Source organism: Trachypithecus francoisi, unplaced genomic scaffold (genome assembly GCF_009764315.1).
Source record: "Trachypithecus francoisi isolate TF-2019V2 unplaced genomic scaffold, Tfra_2.0 Lachesis_group5, whole genome shotgun sequence".
In the NCBI taxonomy this organism is placed as follows: domain Eukaryota; kingdom Metazoa; phylum Chordata; class Mammalia; order Primates; family Cercopithecidae; genus Trachypithecus; species Trachypithecus francoisi.
Window position 1 is genome coordinate 93740168 of NW_022681470.1, and position 24935 is coordinate 93765102.

Sequence of the window (24935 nt, forward strand, 5' to 3'; positions counted from 1 at the left end):
TACAAAAATTAGCCAGGCATAGGGGCACACGCCTGTAGTCCCAGCTACTCGGGAGGCTGAGGCAGGAAAATTGCTTGAACCCAGGAGGCAGAAGTTGCAGTGAGTCGAGATCGCGTCATTGCCCTCCAGCCTGGGCGACAGAGCGAGACTGCATCTCAAAAAAAAAAAAAAATCAACTAACTTTATTTAGCATACTGACTGCAGCGTAAGTGATATCTCCATTCTGAATGAAATGTTGACTTGGGAGTTACGCATAACTTAGAGATTATACATTTGCCGTGTTCAGTATTATAAAGAAATTTGCAGGTTTAGATTCTACCTTGCGTTGGTTTAGTATTTTTTGAGAAAATATTTGCTGTATACTTAAGCCAAATATTTGCTTCTGATTTGTTTCCTCATTTAGCAAATTAGTTGTGGTTTGTTCTGGATTTGTGTTTGTCTTTGGATTGTATTTTAAATCCCCGAGTCTTATCGTTAAGTTGAATATAGTTGTATTTAAGTGTATTATATCGTAGACACAGATCCCAAACTACTTTAATAGCTGTATTAACTGATATGAAATGGTAATGAAAACTTGATTTAACATCAAATTATAATAATATCTTACACATCTATTGACCTGTTGCTTTCTTCTGGGGATATAAAAATAACACTTATGGAAAGAGAAATACGGATATAGTAGTTTTGTCTCTAGAAATGCAGAAGTTCCTGAAAGTGAGAGGCTGAGAGAGGCAGAGAGAAATGAATGAGACTGAATTGTCTCATTCCTTTTGTGGTTCTTTTGTTCCCAACCTCAGAAGGAATCTGGGAGAACTTAATGAAAGTTAAGTAAGAATCAAATAAAAGTAAAATTTGGAATACCAGATTTGTGAGGGAGATTAAAGAAGTTGGAATCTTATTCTGGAAGAAAGAAAGCATTGTTGAAGGTCTCTTATCCTTTGAGGATTTAAGAGGGGAAGGAGGTAAAACTTTTTTTTGAGCATACACTATTGCCAGCACCTTTTATTACTAGGTGCTTTTTAAGTGTTTGTTTTACTTAGTGAATAAAGTGTTCCACGTAAGAAAGAATAAGAGTCAATTTTTATTGCCATTGAATGGGACTCCCTTTAGATATAATGTTAGCTTAAGAAAGACTGTGGAAACTCTTTGGGGAGGGGTGGGCAGATGGGAGGGAAATCCAGTTAGATAAGGACAGCTCCACCTAAATGCAAAAGTGCATTCACAGGCTTTTTGAAGCCCTCTTTTGTCTTAGAAGTTGATTTATCTGAGATTTATTTTCTTATAGCCAATGAATTTCCCTGTTTGCCAAAGCAAGTGGCTTGGATCCTGGCCACAAGCAAGGTTTTCATGTATCCAGAGTTACTTCCAGTGTGTTCCCTGAAGGCAAAGAATCCCCAGGATAAGATCATCTTCACCAAGGCTGAGGACAAGTAAGTGTTTACTCTGGGGGATCAAAATAGCAGAATATCCCAAGGAGAAGACATAGTTCTTTTGAGGAGTTTAGGGGAAGTAAGATTTGTATAATAAAACATGGACACAAAAGACAAAAGGAAGAGCAGTATAGATAAGCAGAGCCCTCTAGGACATGCTTGTTTTAGCAGTGCCAAATAACTGCTTTTTGGGGGAATGTCACACACATTTTTAAAGCATTTTAGACCGGTCATGGTTTCTCCCACCTGTAGTCTTAACACTTTGAAAGGCCAAGGCAGGAGGTTCACTTTTATTTTATTTTATGTTATTTATTTATGTAGAGACAGGATCTTACTCTGTCACCCAGGCAATCACAGCTCACTGCAGCCTTGAACTCCTGAGATCAAGTGATCCTTGCACCTCAGCCTCCACGGAGCAGCTGGGACCACAGCCGTGTGCCACCATACATGGCTCATTTTTTTGTGTGTGCAGATGAGGGTCTCTCTGTGTTATCCAGGCATCTTTCAATCTCCTGGACTCAAGGCATCCTCCCACCTTGGCCTCCCAAAGTGCTGGGATTATAGGCGTGAGCCACCACACCCACCAGATTATGAACATTTTTATGGCTCTTTGTGTGTATTGCCACACTGTTATCAGCACATATGTATATATGCAACCACGATTATCTGTGTTGTTAGAGGGTAGTATTGGTGCCGGTTTAAGTTGTCTGACAGGGTACCTATTCATATTGTATTAGTTTTATTAGAATCATTCTCCTTCCTTTGTATTCTCTTTGAAGTTCCTTTGTGTTGTTAGTATACAGCTCATCATGATACAGCTCATCATGATCTCACGTTTATTAATGATTTATGCCTAGTTTCTTATGTTCCCACGTAATTGTGAAGTATTTGATTTTTTTTTAAATGGAGTCTCACTCTTGTCACCCAGGCTGGACTGCAGTGGTGCGATCTTGGCTCACTGCAACCTTCGCCCTCTAGGTTCAAGCAATTATCCTGCCCAAGTAGCTGGGATTACAGGTGCCCACCACTATACCTGGCTATTTTTTGTATTTTTAGTAGAGACGGGGTTTCATCATGTTGGCCAGGCTGGTCTCGAACTCCTGACCTCAAGTGATCTGCCTGCCTCGGCATCCCAAAGTGCTGGGATTACAGATGTGAGCCATTGTGCCTGGCCTTATTCTTATTCATAATGCTTAATCAGTACTCACTAAGCATCTGAAATTTTCTATTGAGTAGTCACCAACTTGTACAAGAATTAGATTTAGAAAAAGTAGATTGGCCAGGCATGGTGGCTCATACCTGTAATACCAGCACTTTGAGAGGCAGGAGGATTGGTTGAGGCCAGGAGTTTAAGATCAGCCAGGGCAACAAAGTGAGAACTGGTCTCTACAAATAATGGAAGAAAAAAATTAGGCATGGTGGTGAACGTCTGTGGTCACAGATACTTGGGAGGCTGAAGTGCGAGAATCGATTGAACCCAAGCATTCAAGGCTGCAGTGCACTGTAATCATGCCACTGCTCTCCAGCCTGGACAACAGAGCAAGACCCTGTCTGAAAAAATGAAAAAGTAGATTGGGTCACACACCATGGCTCATGCCTGTAATCCCAGCACTTTGGGAGGCTGAGACTAGAGAATCGTTTCAGCCTAGGAAGTAGAGGCTGCAGTGGGCTGCGATTGTGCCACTGCACTCTGGCCTGGGTAACAGTGTGAGACCTTGTCTCAAGAAAAAAATAAAAAAGAGTAGATTGTAAAATGTGTTAGTCTGGGGAGGCCCTTTAGAAGGAAGGACTGTGAAGTGAGATTTAGTGTCATTGCTCCTTTCTCAGTTTGTTAGCTTTAGGACTGAAGCATTTTGAAGGAACTGAGTTTCCTAATCCTCTAATCAGCAAGTACCTTCTAACCTGCAAAACTGCGCACCAGCTGACAGTGAGAATCAAGAACCTCAACATGAACAGAGCTCCTGACAACATCATTAAAGTGAGTGTTTCCTGCATGCGCCATCCAGGCACCTCACCAATGTGTACTCATTCTTTCGTTATTCTCAAAGAAAAGAGGAAACTTCTTTTATCTAAAGCACTGACAGTATTCCACTTACATGCTTTTTTTTTTTTTTTTTTTGGACTCTTGCTCTGTCACTAAGGCTGGAGTACAGTGGCGTGATCTTGGCTCACTGCAGTCTTTACTTCCCAGGTTCAAGCGATTCTCCTGCCTCAGTGTCTCTCCTGCCTTAGCATCCCAAGTAGCTTGGATTACAGGCATGCACCACCATGCCTGGCTAATTTTTGTATTTTTAGTAGAAACGAGGTTTCACCATGTTGGCCAGGCTGGTCTCAAACCTCTGACCTTAAGTGATCCACCCGCCTTGGCCTCCCAAAGTGCTGGGATTACAGGCGTGAGCCACTGCACCCGATTTCTTCTTTTTTATTTAGATATTTATTTATGTTGTGTTTTTATTTAATTTAATTTTTATTTTTTGAGATGGAGTTTTTGCTCTTCTTGCCCAGGCTGGAGTGCAACAGCATGATCTCGGCTCACCGCAACCTCCACTTCCCAGGTTCAAGCGATTCTCCTGCCTCAGCCTTCCCAAGTAGCTGGGATTATAGGCATGCGCCACCAAGCCCAGCTAATTTTGTATTTTTAGTAGAGATGGGGGTTTCTCTGTGTGGGTCAGGCTGGTCTTGAACTCCCGACCTCAGGTGATCAGCCCACCTCGGCCTCCCAAAGTGCTGGGATTACAAGCGTGAGTCACCATGCCCGGCCTATGTTGTGTTTTTAGAGACAGTTTCTTGCTCTGTCATCCTGTCTGGAGTCCATTAGCACAGTCATAGGTCACTGTAGCCAAAAACTCCTGGGTTCGAGTGATCCTTCCACTTCAGCCTTCCAAGTAGCCTGGAGTACAGGCACATTTCACCAAGCCTAGCTCATTAGTTTATTTTGTGTAGAGATGCTGTGTCACTTTGTTGCCCAGACTGGTCTTGAAGTTTTGACAACTGTCAGTCTGCCTGCCTCAACTTGGCCTCCTAAAGTGTTGGGATTACAGGCGTGAGCCACTATGCCCAGCCTTTTGTTCTGTTTTGTTTTTGTTTTTTTCTTGAGATAGGCTTTTACTCTGCTACCCAGGCTGGAGTACAGTGGTATCATAGCTCACTGTAACTTCGAACACTTGGGCTCAAGCATTCCTCCCACCTCAGCCTCCCAAGGAACTGGGATTATATGCATGAGCTACATTGCTAGCGTATTAAAAAAAAATTTTTTTTTTTTTTTCAGAAATGGAATGTCCCTATATTGCCCAGGCTAGTCTAGAATTTTTCGCCTTAGGCAGTTCTCCTGTCTCAGCCTCTAATTGCTACTTCCTGGTATATTGGATTTAGGCCTTATTTATTAACCATTAACCATAAGCCAGGGAAGTTGAGGATTTATCTGTCTCCTCACTCCCTTACTCCCACCACAAACATGCACATTTTCTGCTCTCCAATCTCCTCACTAGTAAATATGTCACAATTTTGGTTAGGTTGTATTCAGGGTTTACACTGTAAAATTTTAAGGACTGTATAAATGCTCTTCACATCTGAGCTTTGTTATTGTAATACCTTGCCTTTCCTGCTGAACATTTTGTTTCTCTTGGAGTAAATAATCACATTTTTTTAGGGGAATGGGGCTGGACTTGATTTTATTAAGTAATTATTCCCAGATCAACAGTAAAGGTTACTTAAATTTTCTTAATCTCCTTTCAGTGTGTCTGGCCTTCTAGATATTCCGTCATTTTCATCTTGAAGGAATTGCTCCCTGAGCCCTCTGACACTATTCTACTCTAAGCTTGTTGCCCTATGGGCTTGCTGCACTGATGTCTTCTTGGACTTTCTCTTCACTATAATCCTGGGGATTATTTTTGCCTCTTACTGTGTTGGATCTTCTTATTTCCTGAATTCTACATCTTTGTTTTTGTTTTACTTCCTTCCCTCAGTGGAACACATTCTAGTAGTATTTTTTTTTAACTTTTTTCTAAATTTTTTTTTTTTTTTTTTTTTGAGACGGAGTCTCGCTCTGTTGCCCAGGCTGGAGTGCAGTGGCCGGATCTCAGCTCACTGCAAGCTCCGCCTCCTGGGTTCACACCATTCTCCTGCCTCAGCCTCCCGAGTAGCTGGGACTACAGGCGCCCACCACCACGACCAGCTAATTTTTTGTATTTTTAGTAGAGATGGGGTTTCACCGTATTAGCCAGGATGGTCTTGATCTCCTGACCTCGTGATCCACCCGCCTCGGCCTCCCAAAGTGCTGGGATTACAGGCGTGAGCCACTGTGCCCAGCCTATTCTTTTTTTTTTTTTTTAAGCCGGCGTCTCACTCTGTCACCCATGCTGGAGTGCAGTGGCACGATCTCTGATCTCAGCTCACTGCAACCTCCACCTCCCAGGTTCAAGGGATTCTCCTGCCTCAGCCCCCTGAGTAGCTGGGATTACAGGTGCGTGCCACCACACCTGACTAATTTTTGTATTTTTGTAGGGATAGGGGTTTTGCCATGTTGGCCAGGCTGATCTTGAACTCCTGACCTTAGGTAATCTGCCCGCCTTCTAAAGGGCTGGGATTACAGGCCTGAGCCACCATGCCCAGCTTTCATTTACTCTTAAAATTGAACTTTCTCGGCCGGTCGCGGTGGCTCAATCCTGTAATCCCAGCACTTTGGGAGGCTGAGACGGGCGGATCACGAGGTCAGGAGATCGAGACCATCCTGGCTAACACGGTGAAACCCCGTCTCTACTAAAAAAATACAAAAAAACTAGCCAGGCAATGTGGCGGGCGCCTGTAGTCCCAGTTACTCGGGAGGCTGAGGCAGGAGAATGGCGTAAACCCAGGAAGCGGAGCTTGCAGTGAGCCGAGATCGGGCCACTGCACTCCAGCCTGGGCCACAGAGCGAGACTCCGTCTCAAAAAAAAAAAAAAAAAAAAATTGAACTTTCTCAGGCTCTTTTTTTTTTTCCCCTTCTCTTCTAATGCCTTCACACCATCATTTGCTTAAAATGAAGCTTTCATGTGTCCAAGGTATAGATTACGATGCTGTCTTTGCAGCTGTTGAGCAGGAACAAATCTTACATAAGATTGCTCTGAGCATCTGCTTCCTTTTCTCTCTGTGACCTAAACTGTCCCCTTCCTGGCAACCAGATAGAGATCATCAGTTAGAAAATATTGAAGAAAGATTTTACAATTATTGTAAAATCTTTAAATAGAGATTAGTTTAATTCAAAATATACAAGTATTCAGCATATGCTATTTATATATCTGTGTTCGTGGGTGTGTATGTGGTTTTGTGTGTGTGTGTGTGTGTGTCTCTCGATCCACCAGCCACCCCATTCACCAGCCTGACAGAGGACAGTGTTTCCAGAAGGAATGTAACTCATGCGCATTTTCTTCATGTTAAGTTTTATAAGAAGACCAAACAGCTGCCAGTCTTAGTAAAATGCTGTGAAGAGATCCAGCCACATCAGTGGAAGCCACCTGTAGAGAGAGAAGAACACCGGCTCCCATTCTGGTTAAAGGTACAACCCTCTTCCTTAAAGTCTGTGGGAGGCAGAAGGTCACTGAAAGTTCTGAGAGAATATCAAGGGCTTCCTTATCTACTAATGCTTTAGTTGTAGAAGTAGGACTTCAGAAATCTTCCTCATTCACCTTTCTTCCCTTACTTTTCTGCCCTTCTCTGGGTGATTCTACATTTTCAAAATAATATATAAAATAATAATTTGCTAAAGGAAATTCACAGAAGTTTCTAAAGTATATAATTGGAATGTGGTCTTTGTAGATTTGATATGCAGAGAGACTTTTCTTGGAAAGATGCCTTGAGCTTGTCTAAGGTCCCTAAAACCTAGAAAGCCTAATTGTTTTTCCCAAATTCTTTTTTTGTTGTTGTTGTTTTGTTTTGTTTTTGAGACAGAGTCTTCCTCTGTCCACCGAGGCTGTGGTGTGATCTCGGCTCCTCGCAACCTCTGCCTCCCAGGTTCAAGTGATTCTCCTGCTTCTGTCTCCCGAGTAGCTGGGATTACAGGCACATGCCACTACACCCAGCTAATTTTTATATTTTTAGTAGAGATGGGGTTTCACCATGTTGGTCAGGCTCGTCCTGAACTCCTGACCTCAAGTGATCTGCCCACTGCAGCCTCCCAAAGTGCTGGGATTACAGGCGTGAGCCACTGTGCCAAGCTTCTTTTTCCCAAATTTTGACATATGCTGGATCAGAGTGTTCTTGTTTCCAATAGGCCAGTCTGCCATCCATCCAGGAAGAACTGCGGCACATGGCTGATGGTGCTAGAGAGGTAGGACATGTGACTGGAACCACTGAGATCAACTCAGATCATGGCCTGGAAAAAGACAACTTGGAATCGGAGAGTGAAACTCGGTACCCACTGCTATTGCCTAAGGGTGTGGTCCTGAAACTGAAGCCAGTCGCCACCCGTTTCCCCAGGAAGGCTTGGAGACAGAAGCGTTCATCAGTCCTGAAGCCCCTCCTTATCCAACCCAGCCCCTCTTTCCAGCCTAGCTTCAACCCTGGGAAAACACCAGCCCGATCAACTCATTCAGAAGCCCCTCCGAGCAAAATGGTGCTCCGGATTCCTCATCTGATCCAGCCAGCCACTGTCTTACAGACAGTTCCAGGTGTCCCTCCACTGGGGGTCAGTGGAGGTGAGAGTTTTGAGTCTCCTGCAGCACTGACTGCTATGCCCCCTGAGGGCAGGACAAGCTTCCCTCTGTCTGAGTCCCAGACTTTGCTCTCTTCTGCCCCTGTGCCCAAGGTAATGCTGCCCTCCCTTGCCCCTTCTAAGTTTCGGAAGTCATATGTGAGACGCAGACCCTCAAAGAGAAGGGGAGTCAAGGCCTCTCCCTGTATGAAAGCTGCCCCTGTTATCCACCACCCTGCATCTGTTATCTTCACTGTTCCTGCTACCACTGTGAAGATTGTGAGCCTTGGCAGTGGCTGTAACATGATCCAGCCTGTCAATGCGGCTGTGGCCCAGAGTCCCCAGACTATTCCCATTACCACCCTCTTGGTTAACCCTACTTCCTTCCCCTGTCAATTGAACCAGCCCCTTGTGGCCTCCTCTGTCTCACCCTTAATTGTTTCTGGCAATTCTGTGAATCTTCCTATACCATCCACCCCTGAAGATAAGGCCCGCGTGAATGTGGACATTGCTTGTGCTGTGGCTAATGGGGAAAATGCCTTTCAGGGCCTAGAACCCAAATTAGAGCCCCAGGACCATCTCCTCTCTCTGCTACTGTTTTCCCCAAAGTGGAACATAGCCCAGGGCCTCCACCAGCAGATTCAGAGTGCCAAGAAGGATTGTCAGAGAACAGTGCCTGTCGCTGGACTGTTGTGAAAACAGAGGAGGGAAGACAAGCTCTGGAGCCGCTGCCTCAGGGCATCCGGGAGTCTCTAAACAACTCTTCCCCTGGGGATTTAGAGGAAGTTGTCAAGATGGAACCTGAAGATGCTCCAGAGGAAATCAGTGGATCCCCTGAGCACGACATTTGTGATGACATCAAAGAGGAACATGCTGTGGAATTGGACACTGGTGTCCCAAGCGAGGAGTTGAACAGTGCTAGAGAGGTAAAGAAACAGACAGTCTTACAGAAGGAAGAGGAGAGGAGTCAGCCAGCTAAAACCCCTTCATCTTCCCAAGAGCACCCTGATGAAGGAACCTCAGGGACAGATGTGAACAAAGGATCATCAAAGAATGCTTCGTCCTCGATGGATCCTGAAGTGAGGCTTAGTAGCCCCCCAGGGAAGCCAGAAGACTCACCCAGTGTTGATGGTCAGTCAGTGGAGACTCCAGTTGGGCCAGAAACTGGAGGAGAGAAGAATGGGCCAGAGGAAGAGGAAGAAGAGGACTTTGATGACCTCACCCAAGATGAGGAAGATGAAATGTCATCAGCTTCTGAGGAATCTGTGCTTTCTGTCCCAGAACTCCAGGTGAGAGCTGGAGAATATTCTCAAGTATTTTGTGGACTCAGTAATATGTTTCATTTATTGATATGCCACCTGCTTGCTTGCTACACTATGGATAGTCCTAAAGTCATTTTTATTTTATTTGTAATGCATTATGGAACATGATTGTGAAGTTGAGGTGAAATGAGATGGAAAGGATGAAATTTTACTGATCATATTAAACTGATTTACAGATTAAATTGAATCACCTGACCATACTTTAAATGCCTTAAAAAATTAAAAAATAGTAATTGGCTGGGCTTGGTGGCTCACGCCTGTAGTCCCAGCACTTTGGGAGGCCGAGGTGGTTGGATCACAAGGCCAGGAGTTTCAGACTGGCCTGGCCAACATGGTGAAACCCCATCTATACTAAAAATACAAAAATTAGCCAGGCGTGGTGGTGGGTGCCTGTAATCCCTGCTGCTCGGGAGGCAGAGGCAGGAGAATCACTTGAGCCCAGGAGATGGAGGTTGCAGTGAGCCGAGATCGCATCATTGCGCTCCAGCCTGGGCAACAGAGCAAGGCTCTGTCTCAAAAAAAAAAAAAAAAAGTGAGGCCGGGCGCGGTGGCTCAAGCCTGTAATCCCAGCACTTTGGGAGGCCGAGACGGGTGGATCATGAGGTCAGGAGATCGAGACCATCCTGGCTAACACGGTGAAACCCCGTCTCTACTAAAAATACAAAAACTAGCCGGGCGAGGTGGCAGGCGCCTGTAGTCCCAGCTACTCGGGAGGCTGAGGCAGGAGAATGGGGGAAACCCAGGAGGCGGAGCTTGCAGTGAGCTGATATCCGGCCACTGCACTCCAGCCTGGGCGACAGAGCGAGACTCTGCCTCAAAAAAAAAAAAAAAAAAAAAAAGTGTAAATAGCCTGGCACGGTGACTCATGCCTATAAATCCCAGCATTTTGGGAGGCCAAGACAGGCAGATCACCTGAGGTCGGGAGTTCAAAACCAGCCTGACCAACATGGAGAAACCCTGTCTCTCCTAAAAATACACAAGTAGCTGGGTGTAGTATCGCCTGCCTATAATCCTAGCTACTCAGGAGACCAAGGCAGGAGAATTGCTTGAACCTGGGAGGCAGAGATTGCAGTGAGCCGAGATTGCACCATCGCACTCCAGCCTGAAAACTATCTTCAGGTTACAGAAGTTTGTAAAAGGGAACTTCTTCCCCTCTCCTGCTGTCAGGCCGAATGTCAGCTATCACTGGGATTTCTTTTTTTGTCTTGTTTTGTTTGTGTGTGTGTGTGTGTGTGTGTGTGTTTAATTTTTTTTTGAGACGGAGTCTCACTCTGTCTCCCAGATTGGAGTGCAGTGGTACAATTTCAGCTCACTGCAACCTCCGCCTCCCGGGTTCAAGTAATTCTCGTGCCTCTGCCTCCCAGGTAGCTGGGATTATAGGCATATGCCACTGTACCTGACTCATTTTTGTATTTTTAGTAGAGACGGGGTTTCATCATGTTGGCGAGGCTGGTCCTGAACTCCTGGCCTCAAGTGATCCACCCACCTCGCCTTCCCAAAGTGTGAGGATTACAGGCGTGAGCCACTGTACCTGTCCCTTTGCTGGGATTTCATAACTCAGGGAATTCCCCTCTGACAGCTGTGGTGGGCTCCCCATTGTTTAACTTCAGATTACCCTGATATAGCTTTGTGCTGTTCTGCAATTCATAAGCCACTAAGAGCCATTATAAGTACTCTTTGGAGGGTTTTACAGGAAACAATGGAGAAACTGACTTGGCTGGCATCTGAAAGGCGCATGAGTCAGGAGGGTGAGTCTGAAGAAGAGAATTCTCAGGAGGAGAACTCTGAGCCGGAAGAAGAGGAGGAAGAAGAAGCAGAAGGAATGGAAAGCCTGCAGAAAGAGGATGAAATGATGGATGAAGCAGTTGGAGACTCAGCTGAGAAGCCTCCTTCTACTTTTGCCTCATCTGAGACTGCTCCAGAAGTGGAGACCAGCAGAACTCCACCAGGTGAGTTAGGCAAGCCTATACTGAAGGACCAGTCTCACTTAACCTCATTGTCTAGAGGACAGTGTGCAGAGTGGATAGCTTATAAACAGGTGGAGGATTTCCAGAGGAAACCCTCTGGATCTCTTCTGCAACCCCCCACCCCCAAAACACGTTTAATGTGTTATCTTTGTGGAGAACAGATACTCAGAAATTTTTAATTTGATTCTCATCCATTGTTAGATTTATATTAGCTTCCTTCACTTTCTTTTATTTTTTTTTTCTTTTTTTTTTTTTGAGATGGTGTCTTGCTGTGTCACCTAGGCTGGAGTGCAATGGCTTGATCTCGGCTCACTGCAAGCTCTGCCTCCCAGGTTCAAGCGAAACTCCTGCCTCAGCCTCTTGAGTAGCTGGGATTACAGGCATCCACCCCCACACCCAGCTAATTTTTGTATTTTTAGTAGAGACAGGGTTTTACCATGTCAGTCAGGCTGGTCTCGAACTCCTAAACGTAGAATCCGCCTGCCTTGGCCGGGCATGGTGGCTCAAGCCTGTAATCCCAGCACTTTGGGAGGCCGAGACGGGCGGATCACGAGGTCAGGAGATCGAGACCATCCTGGCTAACACGGTGAAACCCCGACTCTACAAAAAAATACAAAAAAACTAGCTGGGCGTGGTGGCGGGCACCTGTAGTCCCAGCTACACGGGAGGCTGAGGCAGGAGAATGGCGTAAACCCGGGAGGCGGAGCTTGCAGTGAGCTGAGATCCGGCCACTGCACTCCAGCCCGGGCAGAGCAAGACTCCGTCTCAAAAAAAAAAAAAAAAGAATCCGCCCGCCTCGGCCTCCCAAAGTGCTGGGATTACAGGCGTGAGCCACAGCACCTGACCATTCACTTCATTAAACTGATTGTTACCTTATCTGTCCTGTGGGGCTAAGACCCATGTTTGTTTCAGGAAACACTGCTTGTTCCTCATCCAGACATAGTCTCTCAAGAGCACTACAGAAGCCACACTTGCTCTTTAGACTTCCTTTCTCAATATGAAGTAGCTGATTATCTTGTCATCCCAATTAAGGCAGTTACACTGTAGACTCTGCGTAGAGCTGACTTGACAGACTTACTTCTCATACCATTTTCCCAACAACCTTTTCCTTGACTTGCTCCATAATATTGAATAGGATTTGGCTGGGGTGGTGCATGTGGTGGAATGGGAAGAGCAGGGGTTTAGGGACAGAGAAACAATCTTTTTCATGTGTGCTACAAGGAGACAGCATCAAAGCTGCTGGAAAGGGCCGGAACAATCATCGAGCTCGCAACAAGCGGGGAAGTCGGGCTCGGGCCAGCAAGGACACCTCCAAGCTGCTGTTGCTGTATGATGAGGACATTCTCGAACGAGATCCCCTCAGGGAGCAGAAGGACTTGGCCTTTGCCCAAGCTTATCTGACCAGGGTAGGCAAATGCTGCTTCCTGTTACTGCCAGTTTCTGTGAATGTGGCTGCTTCTTCAAGGGAGATGTTTTTTAAAATGACGTCTGTTTTTCAGGCTATACAACAGGCATCATATTCCTCTATGTTGGCTTTTCTGGCAAAAGATCTCTGTGACAGAACCACAAAGAGACATAGAATTCAATCATAAGTATGTTTATTGTTAATACCCTGCCATCATCCTTCTGTTTACTAGAGATTGGCAGAAAAATGATACCACCATCATCAGTGGGAGGTTGTGACTTTATTAGGTGGGCTGATAAGGACCTTTATAGAACCTTTGGCTTGAGAAGAAAGACAGTGGGTACACTGGCCAGCAAGTGGATTTCAGAGAAATACATTGCTCTTAAGACATGAACCAGCTGGGCATGGTGGTTCACATCTGTAGTCCCAGCACTTTGGGAGGCCGAGGCAGGTGGATCACCTGAGGTCAGGAGTTCGAGACCAGCCTGGCCAACATGGTGAAAACCTGTCTCTACTAAAATACAAAAATTAGCTGGGCGTGGTGGCGGGCACCTGTAATCCTAGCTACGGGGGGAGGCTGAGGCACAAGAATCATTTGAACCCGGGAGATGGAGGTTGCAGTGAGCCGAGATCACACCACTGCATTCCAGCCTTGGTGACAGGGTGAGACTGTGTCTCAAAAAAAAAAAAAGACATGAATCAGGCTGGGCGTTGTGGCCCTTGCATATAATCCCAGCACTTTGGGAGGCTGGAGTAGGGGAGGATTCCTTGAGTCCAGGAGTTCAAGACAAGCCTGGGCAACATAGGAGACCTCCAACTCTACAAAAATTAAAAAATCAACTAAGCATGGTGGTATATGCCTGTGGTCCTAGTTACTTTGGGAGGCTGAGGTGGAAGGATGACTTGGGCCCAGGTGATTGAGGCTGCAGTGAGCCATAATTGCATCAGTGCACTCCAGCCTGGGCAACAGAATGAGACCCTGTCTCAAAAAAAAAAAAAAAAAAAAGACATAAGCCAACCTCTTCTTGGTAGTGTCCTGGAGAACTATATTATTCTGTTGGTAACCACCTCGTTCCTTTATCCCCCTGGAAAGCAGAATACTGGCAATGATAGTCATAGCTTTTTCTTATCTCCTAATGTTTTACTGATATTCCTAACTTAGGTATTATTTACTCTCAGGTTTCGCCCATGCTGAAATACATGTACAAACACATGTTACCTATTTCATTATGGGGATGTAATCAGTAAGGAAAGGTTAGGGCTGCAACCCAGAGAAAAGCATTACTTGGTTTTGTGGGTACAGCTGTGGAACTTGGAAAATGATTTCTCACTTGCTCACTCCCAGAAAAAGATCTTTACCTTGCCTGTTGCTCTGTGTCTTCCATTAACAGTCAGATGTTAAGATCTGTTGGAGGCGCAGCCTCTGATGGATAATTCTTGGAGCTCTCTAACCATAACCCTGCCTTCTCCCTTGTACCCTTATTGCTTGTTGTGGCCCAAATAAAGGGTGTTGATGATTGAAAGTCTTCCCGTGTAGGTACGAGAAGCCCTACAACATATCCCTGGCAAGTATGAAGACTTCCTTCAAGTCATCTATGAATTTGAGTCAAGTACCCAGAGACAGACGGCTGTAGATCTCTACAAAAGCCTGCAAATTCTGCTCCAAGACTGGCCTCAGCTGTTGAAAGACTTTGCTGCTTTCCTGTTACCTGAGCAAGCTCTGGCCTGTGGATTAGTAAGTGAATGGGGGAAAAAAGTACACTAGGACTTCTGGGTCAGAGTGAGACTGGGATTGAATGGGGTTGAATAAGACTGTTTCAATCTCCCAACTCCTTCCAGACACACAGACGTCCCCTAGCCCAAAGTGATAAGAGCCTCTGTCTTTTCAAGGGATTATCTTTCCAATCCCATGCTCCCATTTTCTTTACATGATAAATGAGAGGGTTTTACCTGTAGTTGCCAAAGGAGACTTTAGGTGAGTCATATGCTCTCTGCTTCTCACTGGTATCAAACCAGACATTCATTTAACAAGTATTTGTTAAGTGCCTCCTAACTATCAGACAATTCCTGACCTCAATTGCTAAGAATATAGCAATTACAAAAGACTAAAATCCCTGCCCTCATGGAGCTTACGTTTTCATGGGGAAGTTCAGATGATATTCCAGAAAACATATATATAATATATGAAATATAAATTATAAAAATAAATATAGGCCAGGCGCAGTGGCTCACGCCTGTAATCCCAGCACTTTGGGAGGCCGAGGCAAGCGGATCACGAGGTCAGGAGATCAAGACCATCCTGGCTAACACGGTGAAACCCCGTCTCTACTAAAAATGCAAAAAGAAATTAGCCAGGCGTGGCGGCGGGCGCCTGTAGTCCCAGCTACTTGGGAGGCTGAGGCAGGAGAATGGCGGGAACCCGGGAGGCGGAGCTTGCAGTGAGCCGAGATCGCGTCACTGCACTCCAGACTGGGCGACTGAGCAAGACTCTGTCTCAAAAAAAAAAAATAAATATAAACAGTGAAATATGTAGTATACAATGTTTTATAGTGATCATGTTTTACAGAAAAATAAAGCAGGAAAGGAAACTAGAGGGGTGGTTTTATAGACAGTGGTCTAGGAAGGCCACTGTGGTACGGTAACGTGAAATGTTGCAGAATAGGAGGCTAAACATGAGGGATATCCCAGTAGTCCTGGACTTCTTGTCACAAAAATAGGAACAAAGAGAGGAATGACATTATTCTAAGAGTTTTATTAGGGTTAAGTGACAGTGGGGTAGTTCTGTGTATAATGTGTGATACCCATTTTCTCTTCTGGTATTATGAGGATCCAATCAGTGTATATGTGAAAAAAAAATTTTGGCCGGGCGTGGTGGCTCAAGCCTGTAATCCCAGCACTTTGGGAGGCCGACGCGGGCGGAGCACGAGGTCAGGAGATCGAGACCATCCTGGTTAACATGGTGAAACCCCGTCTCTACTAAAAAATACAAAAAACTAGCCGGGCGAGGTGGCGGGCGCCTGTAGTCCCAGCTACTCGGGAGGCTGAGGCAGGAGAATGGCATGAACCCGGGAGGCGGAGCTTGCAGTGAGCTGAGATCCGGCCACTGCACTCCAGCCCGGGCCACGGAGCGAGACTCCGTCTCAAAAAAAAAAAAAAAAAAAATTATTTTATTTTTTTGAGATAGAGTTTTGCTCTTGTTGCCCAGGCTGGAGTGCAGTGGTGCGATCTCTGCTCACCGCAACCTCCACCTCCCAGGTTCAAGCGATTCTCCTGCCTCAGCCTCCCGAGTAGCTGGGATTACGGGCATGCACCACCACCCCTAGCTAATTTTGTATTTTTAGTAAAGATGGGATTTCTCCATGTTGGTCAGGCTGGTCTTGAACTCCAGACCTCAGGTGATCCGCCCGCCTCAGCCTCCCAAATTGCTGGGATTACAGGTGTGAGCCACCATGCTTGGCCAAAAAAAATTTTTTTTTTTTTTTTTTTTGAGACGGAGTCTCATTCTGTCACCCAGGCTGGAGTGCAATGGTGCGATCTCGGCTCTCTGCAACCTCCACCTCTCGGGTTCAAGCAATTCTCCTGCCTCAGCCTCATGAGTAGCTGGGACTACAGGTGCCCACCACCACACCCGGCTAGATTTTTTTGTATTTTTAGTAGAGACGGGGTTTCACCGTGTTAGCGAGGATGGTCTTGATCTCTTGACCTTGTGGTCTGCCCGCCTCGGCCTCCCAAAGTGCTGGGATTACAGGCATGAGCCACTGCGCCTGGCTAAAAATTTTTTAAAGAGATAATGTCGGCCAGGTATGGTGGCTCACACCTGTAATCCCAGCACTTTGGGAGGCCAAGGCTGATGGATGGCTTGAGGTCAGGAGTTTGAGGCCAGCCTGGACAATGTAGCAAGACCCCATCTTTACATAAAATAAAAAAATTAACTGGGTGTGGCGGTGCACACCTTTGGTCCCAGCTATTTGGGTGTCTGAGGTGGGAGGACCACTTGAGCCTGAGAGGTTGAGGCTTCACTGAGCCATGATTGCTCCACTACATTCCAGTTTTGATGACAAGAGCAAGACCTTGTCTCAAAAAAAGAGAGAGAGACAATGGCCAGGCACAGTGGCTGGCACCTGTAATCCCAGCACTTTGGGAGACTGAGGTGGGAGGATCCCTTGTAGCCAGGAGTTTTGTTGTTGTTATTGTTGTTGTTTTTTGAGGCAAAGTCTCACTCTGTCACCCAGGCTGGAGTGCAGTGGCACAATCTCTGCTCACTGCAACCTCTGCCTCCAGGTTCAAGTGATTCTCCTGCCTCAGCCTTCCCGGTAGCGGGGATTACAGGCATGCACAACCGCACCTGTCTAATTTTTGTATTTTTAGTAGAGATGGGGTTTCACCATGTTGGTCAGGGTGGTATTGAACTCCTGACCTCAGGTGATTTGCCCACCTCAGCTTCCCAAAGTGCTGAGATTATAGGCGTCAGCCACTGCGCCTGGCCTGTAGCCAGGAGTTTGAGACAAGCCTGGACAACACAGGCCCCTGGGAGTCTCCTGCCTCAGCCTCCCAAGTAGCTCAAGCTACAGGTGTACACCACGACCCCTGCCTAATTTTTAAATTTTTCTGTAGAGACATAGTCTCACTGTGTTGCTGGTCTTGAACTCCTGGCCTTAAGCGATCCTCCCGCCTTGGCCTCCCAACATGGGATTACAGGCATGAGCCACCTTGCGCAGCCTGAAAATTCTTTGTAATATAAACTCTAAAGTATCATATGAATTTTGGTGTCTGATTTCACAATTCATAATATAGCAAACACTTTGAAACATGTACATCTCTTGAAGCTGTTGCTCACATCTTAATTGCTTTGGGTGGCTACCCACCAGTGGTCCAAGGGAGATGGAAGTTAGGGTTTTTAATTAGATCTCATAGTTGTAAACTAGAATTTTAAACCAGGATTCTGTCATCTCTTGTGTCCTGGTCCACTAGTTCTTATCCTTAGAACCCTCAAGTCCTGCTCTAGCTGTATTGTGACTCCTCTTTTGCCCACTTTCCACTCTGGTAGTTTGAGGAGCAGCAGGCTTTTGAGAAGAGCCGCAAGTTCCTTCGGCAGCTGGAGATTTGCTTTGCAGAGAACCCCTCACACCACCAGAAGATTATCAAGGTCCTCCAGGGCTGTGCAGACTGCCTTCCCCAGGAGATCACCGAGGTATTCTTTCCTGTCCTGCTTTCTTCCTGTTGTCTTCTGGGCCTTAGACCTTTCCCTTGTCTCTTTCCCCAACCTACTCCATACCTTTTTGCCTCTGGAGTGTCATGGGCTTCCTGGAGGAGATGAACAAGGCAAGGACTTTTTAGGCTTACCCAAAGCATAAAGCACTGGGGTAGGGAGGATTGCTACCTGAAACCAGAGCCTGTCTGATCTTCACAGGCTCAGGAATGCCATGGATGTCCTGGAAGGGATGCTCAAGGAAGGAGGTTCTGGGGCCTGGGAGGGGCCTTACCTCCTTGCTCTGCTTGGGACAGTGTCCTAGCTGGAGACCAGTAGGGCAGAGTGGAGAGTGGAATTGTTAGGAGTCAAATCTAGTATTAGTACCCTTCCCCTGTAGGCAGCTAAGGAGGAAGAGAAAGTTTTAGTATTCTTTGTTACCAGGCAGAGTCTCTATGTGTTTCCCAGTTGACTAGGAAAGCAGAACATGGAGGTATATGGGATTGGTTGGGAAGGGTAGCCTAGAGAGGCTCTGGAGACTTCCTCTTTCCCTCTGTGATTCTCCTCAGCTCAAGACACAGATGTGGCAGCTCCTCAAGGGCCATGACCACCTACAGGATGAGTTTTCTATCTTCTTCGACCACTTGCGCCCAGCAGCTAGCCGGATGGGTGACTTTGAAGAGATCAATTGGACTGAGGAGAAGGAGTATGAGGTATAGGCCCTGAGGCTGCTGTAGCCTTATGAAGGGGGAAGGCCACATGTGGGAGGGATATTGGCCTGGTGTCTGTGCTGAGCAGCACCAACTCCTTCTCAGTTTGATGGCTTTGAAGAAGTGGCCCTGCCTGATGTGGAAGAAGAGGAGGAGCCTCCCAAGATACCCACAGCCTCAAAGAACAAGAGAAAAAAAGAGATTGGGGTCCAAAATCATGATAAGGTATTTTCTTTGTTTATTTGTTTGTTTTCGAGACAGAATCTCGCTCTGTCACCCAAGCTAGAGTGCAGTGGCGTAATCTTGGCTTACTGCAACCTCCACCTCCCAGATTTGAGCGATTCTCCCACCTCAGCCTCTCAAGTAACTGGAATTACAGACACACGTCACCACGCCCAGCAAATTTTTGTATTTTTAGTAGAGATGAGTTTTCACCATGTTGGCCAGGCTGGTCTCGAACTCCTGACCTCAAGTGATCTACCCGCCTTGGCCTCCCAACGTGCTGGGATTACAGGTGTGAGCCACTGTGCCCGGCCTAAAATTATGATAAGGTATGCCAGGTTATTGAAAAGTATCTATGTTTCATGAATCAAGCCTTGCGTTTTCTCACTAATCATTTCTCTGGCTTACTATGGCCCAAGGTTTCTAGTTGAAAGACTGTAGGATCTGAGACAATCGTGGAGAACAAACCAAAAGTCAGGCTGAGACAGACATGCAGAGCCTTTGGGAAAACAGGGGCCTTAGGAGTCCCTAGTTAGAAGGATTTGTTTCTTCCCCTTTTCTCTCTAGCTCGGAGTTATTACCCTTAATTCAACTTTTTCTTTTTTTTTTTTTTTTTGTGACAGAGTCTCACTCTGTCTCCCAGGCTGGAGTGCAGTGGCATGATCTCGACTCACTGCAAGCTGCGCTTCCCGGGTTCACGCCATTCTCCTGCCTCAGCCTGCTGAGTAGCTGGGACTACAGGCGCCCGCCACCTCGCCTGGCTAGTTTTTTGTATTTTTAGTAGAGACGGGGTTTCACCGTGTTAGCCAGGATGGTTTCGATCTCCTGACCTCGTGATCCGCCCATCTCGGCCTCCCAAAGTGCTGGGATTACAGGCTTGAGCCACCGCGCCCGGCCTCAACTTTTTCATTTTTTTTCATGTGAGAAAATAGAGCCAATTGAGGATGAGCTTGTTGTTTAAAAAAAGAAAGTAGAAACAAGATTTCCTATATTAATAATAATGATAGCAGGTAATACTTAGTTGTATTACAAAGTGACAGGCATTGCTGGGAAGTATTTTAATGGATTATTGACACGTTTAATTCTCACAGTAATCCTATGGAGAGATTGCTCTTGTTTGCATTTTACAGAAGACATAACTGACGCAGAGAGGTTGCTGTCAGGGTCTCATATTTAGTAAGTGGCAGTGCTAGGATATGAACTCCTCAGGTAAGCCAGCTGCAGAGTCTACTGGTTGTCACTGCTCTTCAAGTAGTATTTTTTTTTTTAATTCATGTTTCTGCTTCTTAGTAGCTGTATGACCTTGAGAAACTTATTTAACCTCTCTTTGTTTCAGTTTCTTCATCATAAATTGGGATGATAATGGTACTTATGTCTTGAGTTTATTAAACAGAGTATCATTGAGTGGGCCTTCCATGGGTACAAAGTTCTCTCTCAAGGGGATTGGAAGAGATGGGAGAGCTGAAGGCACAGAGAGACAGAAACAAAGACATTGTGTCTCATGATGGAGCTCTCCAGTGACTTTGCCTCAGATTTTGTCTGACTTAAATATTTCTTGAAACATCTGGAGCAATTGGGATATGTCAGTCTTTAGGTCATTTAGGGATTGTTTCAGGGATTCATAATAGGCCTTAATCTAGTTCTGGCTATTGATGTCCCCAGGCAATGTGAGGAGTTGATACATAAAACAGGAAGGGGTCCGGGAGTGGTGGCTCACGCCTGTAATCCCAACATTTTGGGAGGTCAAGGTGGGTGGATCACTTGAGGTCAGGAGTTCAAGACCAGCCAGAGTAAGATGGCGAATTCCTATCTCTACTAAAAATACAAAAATTGGCCATAGGCTAGGTGCTGTGGCTTACGCCTGTAATCCCAGCACTTTGTAAGGCCAAGGCGGGTGGATTACTTGAGGTCAGGAGTTCGAAACCAGCCTGGTCAACATGGCGAAATCCCATCTCACTAAAAATACAAAAAAAATTAGACGGGCATGGTGGCATGCACCTGTAATCCCAGCTACTCGGGAGGCTGAGACACGGGAATCACTTGATCCCAGGAAGCGGAGGTTACACTGAGCTGAGCTCACACCACTGCACTCCAGCCTGGCAGAGAGAGCGAGACTCTGTCTCAAACAAAAAATAATAATAATAATTAGCTAGGTGTGGTGCACAGTCCCAGCTACTTGGGAGGCTGAGGTGGGAAAATCACTTGAGCCCAGGAGGCAGAGGTTGCAGTGAGCCATGAATGTGACACTGCACTCCAGCCTGGGTGACGGAGCCGGACCCTGTCTCAGAAAAAAAAAAAGACATGGGGAGAGGGTGGGCTGTGTTGTGCTCACATGGCTCACAACTTTAGCTTCCTTTCTTGGTACCAAAAATACGGCCAGGCATGGTGGCTCATGCCTGTAATCCTAGCACTTTGGGGCTCTGAGAGGGGCAGATCACGAGGTCAGGAGTTTGAGACCAGCCTGACCAACATGGTGAAACGCTATCTCTACTGAAAATACAAAAATTAGCCGAGTGTGGTCGTGCCTGTAATCCCAGCTACTCAGGAGGCCGAGGCAGGAGAATCGCTTGAACCCGGGAGGTGGAGGTTATGGTGAGCCGACATCGTGCCACTGCACTCCAGCCTGGGCCACAGAGTGAGACTCTGTCTCAAAAAAAAAAAAAAAAAACAAAACTTGGCAGCTAATCAAGCCCAAGTATCTCCTAGGAGACTGAGTGGCCAGATGGGGCCAAGGACTGTGCCTGCTCCTGCCACGAAGGAGGTCCAGATTCCAAGTTGAAGAAGAGCAAAAGGCGGAGCTGTAGCCACTGTAGCAGCAAGGTGAGGAAAGTATCAAGGGTACTGGTCGCAAGGGGTATCAGAGCTGCTGGGGGCATTGTTTCCTACCAAGAATTATACCTTACTGAATTCCTAAAAAGGCATATATATGTATATAACATTCAGTACACACATATGTGTACGTATGCAGAATAAATGGAATCTGCTACAAATACGTGATTTTGTTTTTTAAGGAGAATTCTGTGAGTAAAACTTTCGGAATTGGAAAAATAAAATACCAGTTAAAATATTTCCCTCAGATATTAGAAAATGAAATAAACTTCTGTCATGAAAATAGTCTCTACAAGTAATCCTGGTTCTCTAGAGTGGAGTTGGTTGGCAGGAAAAACACAGTTATTAGTAAGAGAAGGAGTTGTGGAATCCAATACTCTATTCTGGGCAATTTAAAATCCTTGGAGCAGGGAGGCAGAGGCTGCAGTGAACCATGATGATACCACTGAGCTCCAGCCTGGGTGACAGTGAGACCGTGTTTAAAAAAGAAAAAAAATCAAATCCTTAGAGGAGTAGCTGGGCAACAAAGGACTCAGGAGGCTCAGGTGGGAGATCACTTGAGCCCAGGAGTCTGAGGCTGTAGTGTCCCACCATGGTCATGCCTGTGTAAACAGCCACTGCACTCCAGCCTGGGCAAGATAATCTGTGTCATCTGAGACCGTGTCTGTCTTTTCTTTTTATTGTCATTTGAGAGTCTCACTAGGTTGCCCAGGCTGATCTTGAACCCTTGAGCTCAAGTGATCCTCACACCTTAGCCTCCCAAGTAGCTAGGTTTATAGGCATGTACCACTGCACCCAGTTGAAACCCTGTCAACAAAATTGTTGGAGCAGACATGCATGTGGGTTGACTTGGTGAGTATCAGGCAGGGCTTCTTCCTTTAGTGGGCTGCAATCAAAGACATAGGCGGTCAGAACACCTTTGACCCAGTAGACCATCCCTGCAGGTCTGTGACAGCAAATCCTACAAGAGCAAGGAGCCCCATGAGTTGGTGGGCAGCAGCCCCCACCGAGAGGCTAGTCCTATGCCTGGAACTAAGGAAGCTGGGCAGGGCAAGGATGTGACGGAAGAGGAAGCCCCAGAGGAGCGGGAGAGCACTGAGGCCACCCAGAGCAGGACTGTTAGGACCACCAGAAAGGGAGAGATGCCTGTTTCAGGTGAGTGATCTACCAGCCCAGCCCTTCTGTTCCTGTCTCATTCTCCTGTACTCCAGACAGGAACCTCCATGAGCCTGGATAGATAGCCTTTTCAGGGATGGATATACCACCTCTTTCACTGATGCACCCATAGGAAGCCCTTCTCCTGTTCAGGCTTTTTCTGTCCTATGGCCTCACTCCTCTTGCAGAATTAAGAATGCCACAAATTTCACGCGATTCAACATTGTCTTGTGTTTCTATTCCTAAACCCTTCCCCCTATCTCCAAATCTACTGTAATCTACATCGTAAAGACTGGGCCATTCTCAGCTTTGGCAGTAGGACTCTATATATTTGCATAAGTGACATTATGCCCCCCACCTCCACCCAACTCTTTTATTATTTATAATTTTTGTAGTGATGGGATCTCACCATATTGCCCAGGCTAGTCTCAAAACTCCTGGCCTCAAGCGATCCCACCACTTTGGCTTCCCAAGGTGCAGGCATTATAGGTGTGAGCCACCATGCCCGGCCCTCTTTTGTATTAGAATTTTTGCACAGTACCTGGCCACAGTGACCCATGGTAATTTCTCGTGCTTAGGTGCATCTTGATCCTGACAGACCCTGAGATCCTTATTTTCTTCCTAAGCAGGATTGCCAGTGGGGGGCACTTTGCCGTCCCCTCGAGAAGTGACTCTTACAGAACGGCTCCTCCTGGATGGCCCACCACCTCATTCACCAGAGACTCCTCAATTTCCCCCCAAAACTGGAGCTGTACTGTACACTGTTAAGAGAAACCAGGTTGGGCCTGAGGTTCTCTCCTGCCCCAAGGCATCCCCCAGACTTCAGAAAGAGAGGGAGGGCCAAAAGGCAGTGGGTGAGTCAGAGGCTTTGATGCTGGTCTGGGATGCATCAGAAACTGAGAAATTGCCTGGTACCGTGGAACCCCGTGCTTCCTTCCTGAGTCCTGTTTCCTCAAAGACCAGAGATGCAGGGAGAAGACATGTGTCCGGGAAACCAGACACTCAAGAGAGATGGCTGCCCTCAAGCAGAGGTAGGGTGAAGACAAGAGACAGGACATTCCCTGTCCATGAATCTCCATCAGGAATTGACACGTCAGAGATGTCTCCCAAAGCCCCTAGAGGGGGTTTGTCTAAAGACAGTGGAACACAGGGCAAGGGTCCAGAGGGGGAGCAGCAGCCAAAGGCCACAGAAGCTACAGTGTGTGCCAACAACAGCAAGGTCAGCTCCACTGGGGAAAAGGTTGTCCTGTGGACAAGGTAGGTAAGGGTGGATGACGTGTGTTTGGAAAAGAGCATAGACCACATCCATGTGGCTCCCTAGGGTTGATCATGATACCTGGGTTACAGGGAAGCTGACCGTGTGATCCTCACCATGTGCCAGGAGCAAGGGGCACAGCCACAGACCTTCAGCATCATCTCCCAGCAGCTGGGAAATAAGACCCCTGCTGAGGTAAGCGGGAGTGGGGGTGGAGAAGACCCAGTAAAAAGAGGACAAGGTGGCCAACGAAGAGATAGAAAGGCCAAAGAAGGAGCTTTCACATCCAAGACAGTAAGTGGTTTTTGTAAAGGTCTGATAAAAGGAAAAGCTTGAGTCATCACGGTGGTAGTGGTTCTAGAAGAGAAAGGACACTGCATTTTTTGGTGGAAGCCCCCGTTTCCATTCTAGCTTTTTCTTTTTTACTTTTTGAGCCGGAGTCCTGCTCTGTCACCCAGGCTGGAGTGCTGGCATGATCTCAGCCCACTGCAACCTCTGCCTCCCGGGTCCAAGCAATTCTCCTGCCTCAGCCTCCCGAATGGCTGGGATTACAGGCGCCCGCCACCCGACCAATTTTTGTATTTTTAGTAGAGACAGGGTTTCACCATGTTGGCCAGGCTGGTCTCAAACTCCTGACCTCAAGTGATCCACCTGCCTCGGACTCCCAAAGTGCTGGGATTACACGTTGTGAGCCACCGTGCTGGCCATTCTAATTCTGTTTTTAGGAGGCGTGTGACTTTGGACAAAACATTTAGCCTCTTGAGTTTCCTTAGCTATAATGACAT

The 24935-nt window shown here is 46.5% G+C and overlaps 1 protein-coding gene across 1 annotated transcript in view; it reads left to right on the top strand.

Moving 5' to 3' along the window:
* Window positions 1–24935, top strand: part of GON4L (gon-4 like) — a 102793-nt gene that overhangs the window by 76714 nt on the left and 1144 nt on the right. The window contains 15 exon segments of the mRNA XM_033196129.1: window positions 1286–1430; window positions 3258–3408; window positions 6847–6963; window positions 7678–8671; window positions 8674–9386; window positions 11113–11368; window positions 12608–12792; window positions 14329–14526; window positions 17839–17982; window positions 18549–18692; window positions 18795–18914; window positions 21618–21731; window positions 22685–22895; window positions 23525–24152; window positions 24243–24345. Of these exon segments, the coding sequence (XP_033052020.1) occupies window positions 1286–1430; window positions 3258–3408; window positions 6847–6963; window positions 7678–8671; window positions 8674–9386; window positions 11113–11368; window positions 12608–12792; window positions 14329–14526; window positions 17839–17982; window positions 18549–18692; window positions 18795–18914; window positions 21618–21731; window positions 22685–22895; window positions 23525–24152; window positions 24243–24345 (4223 nt within the window).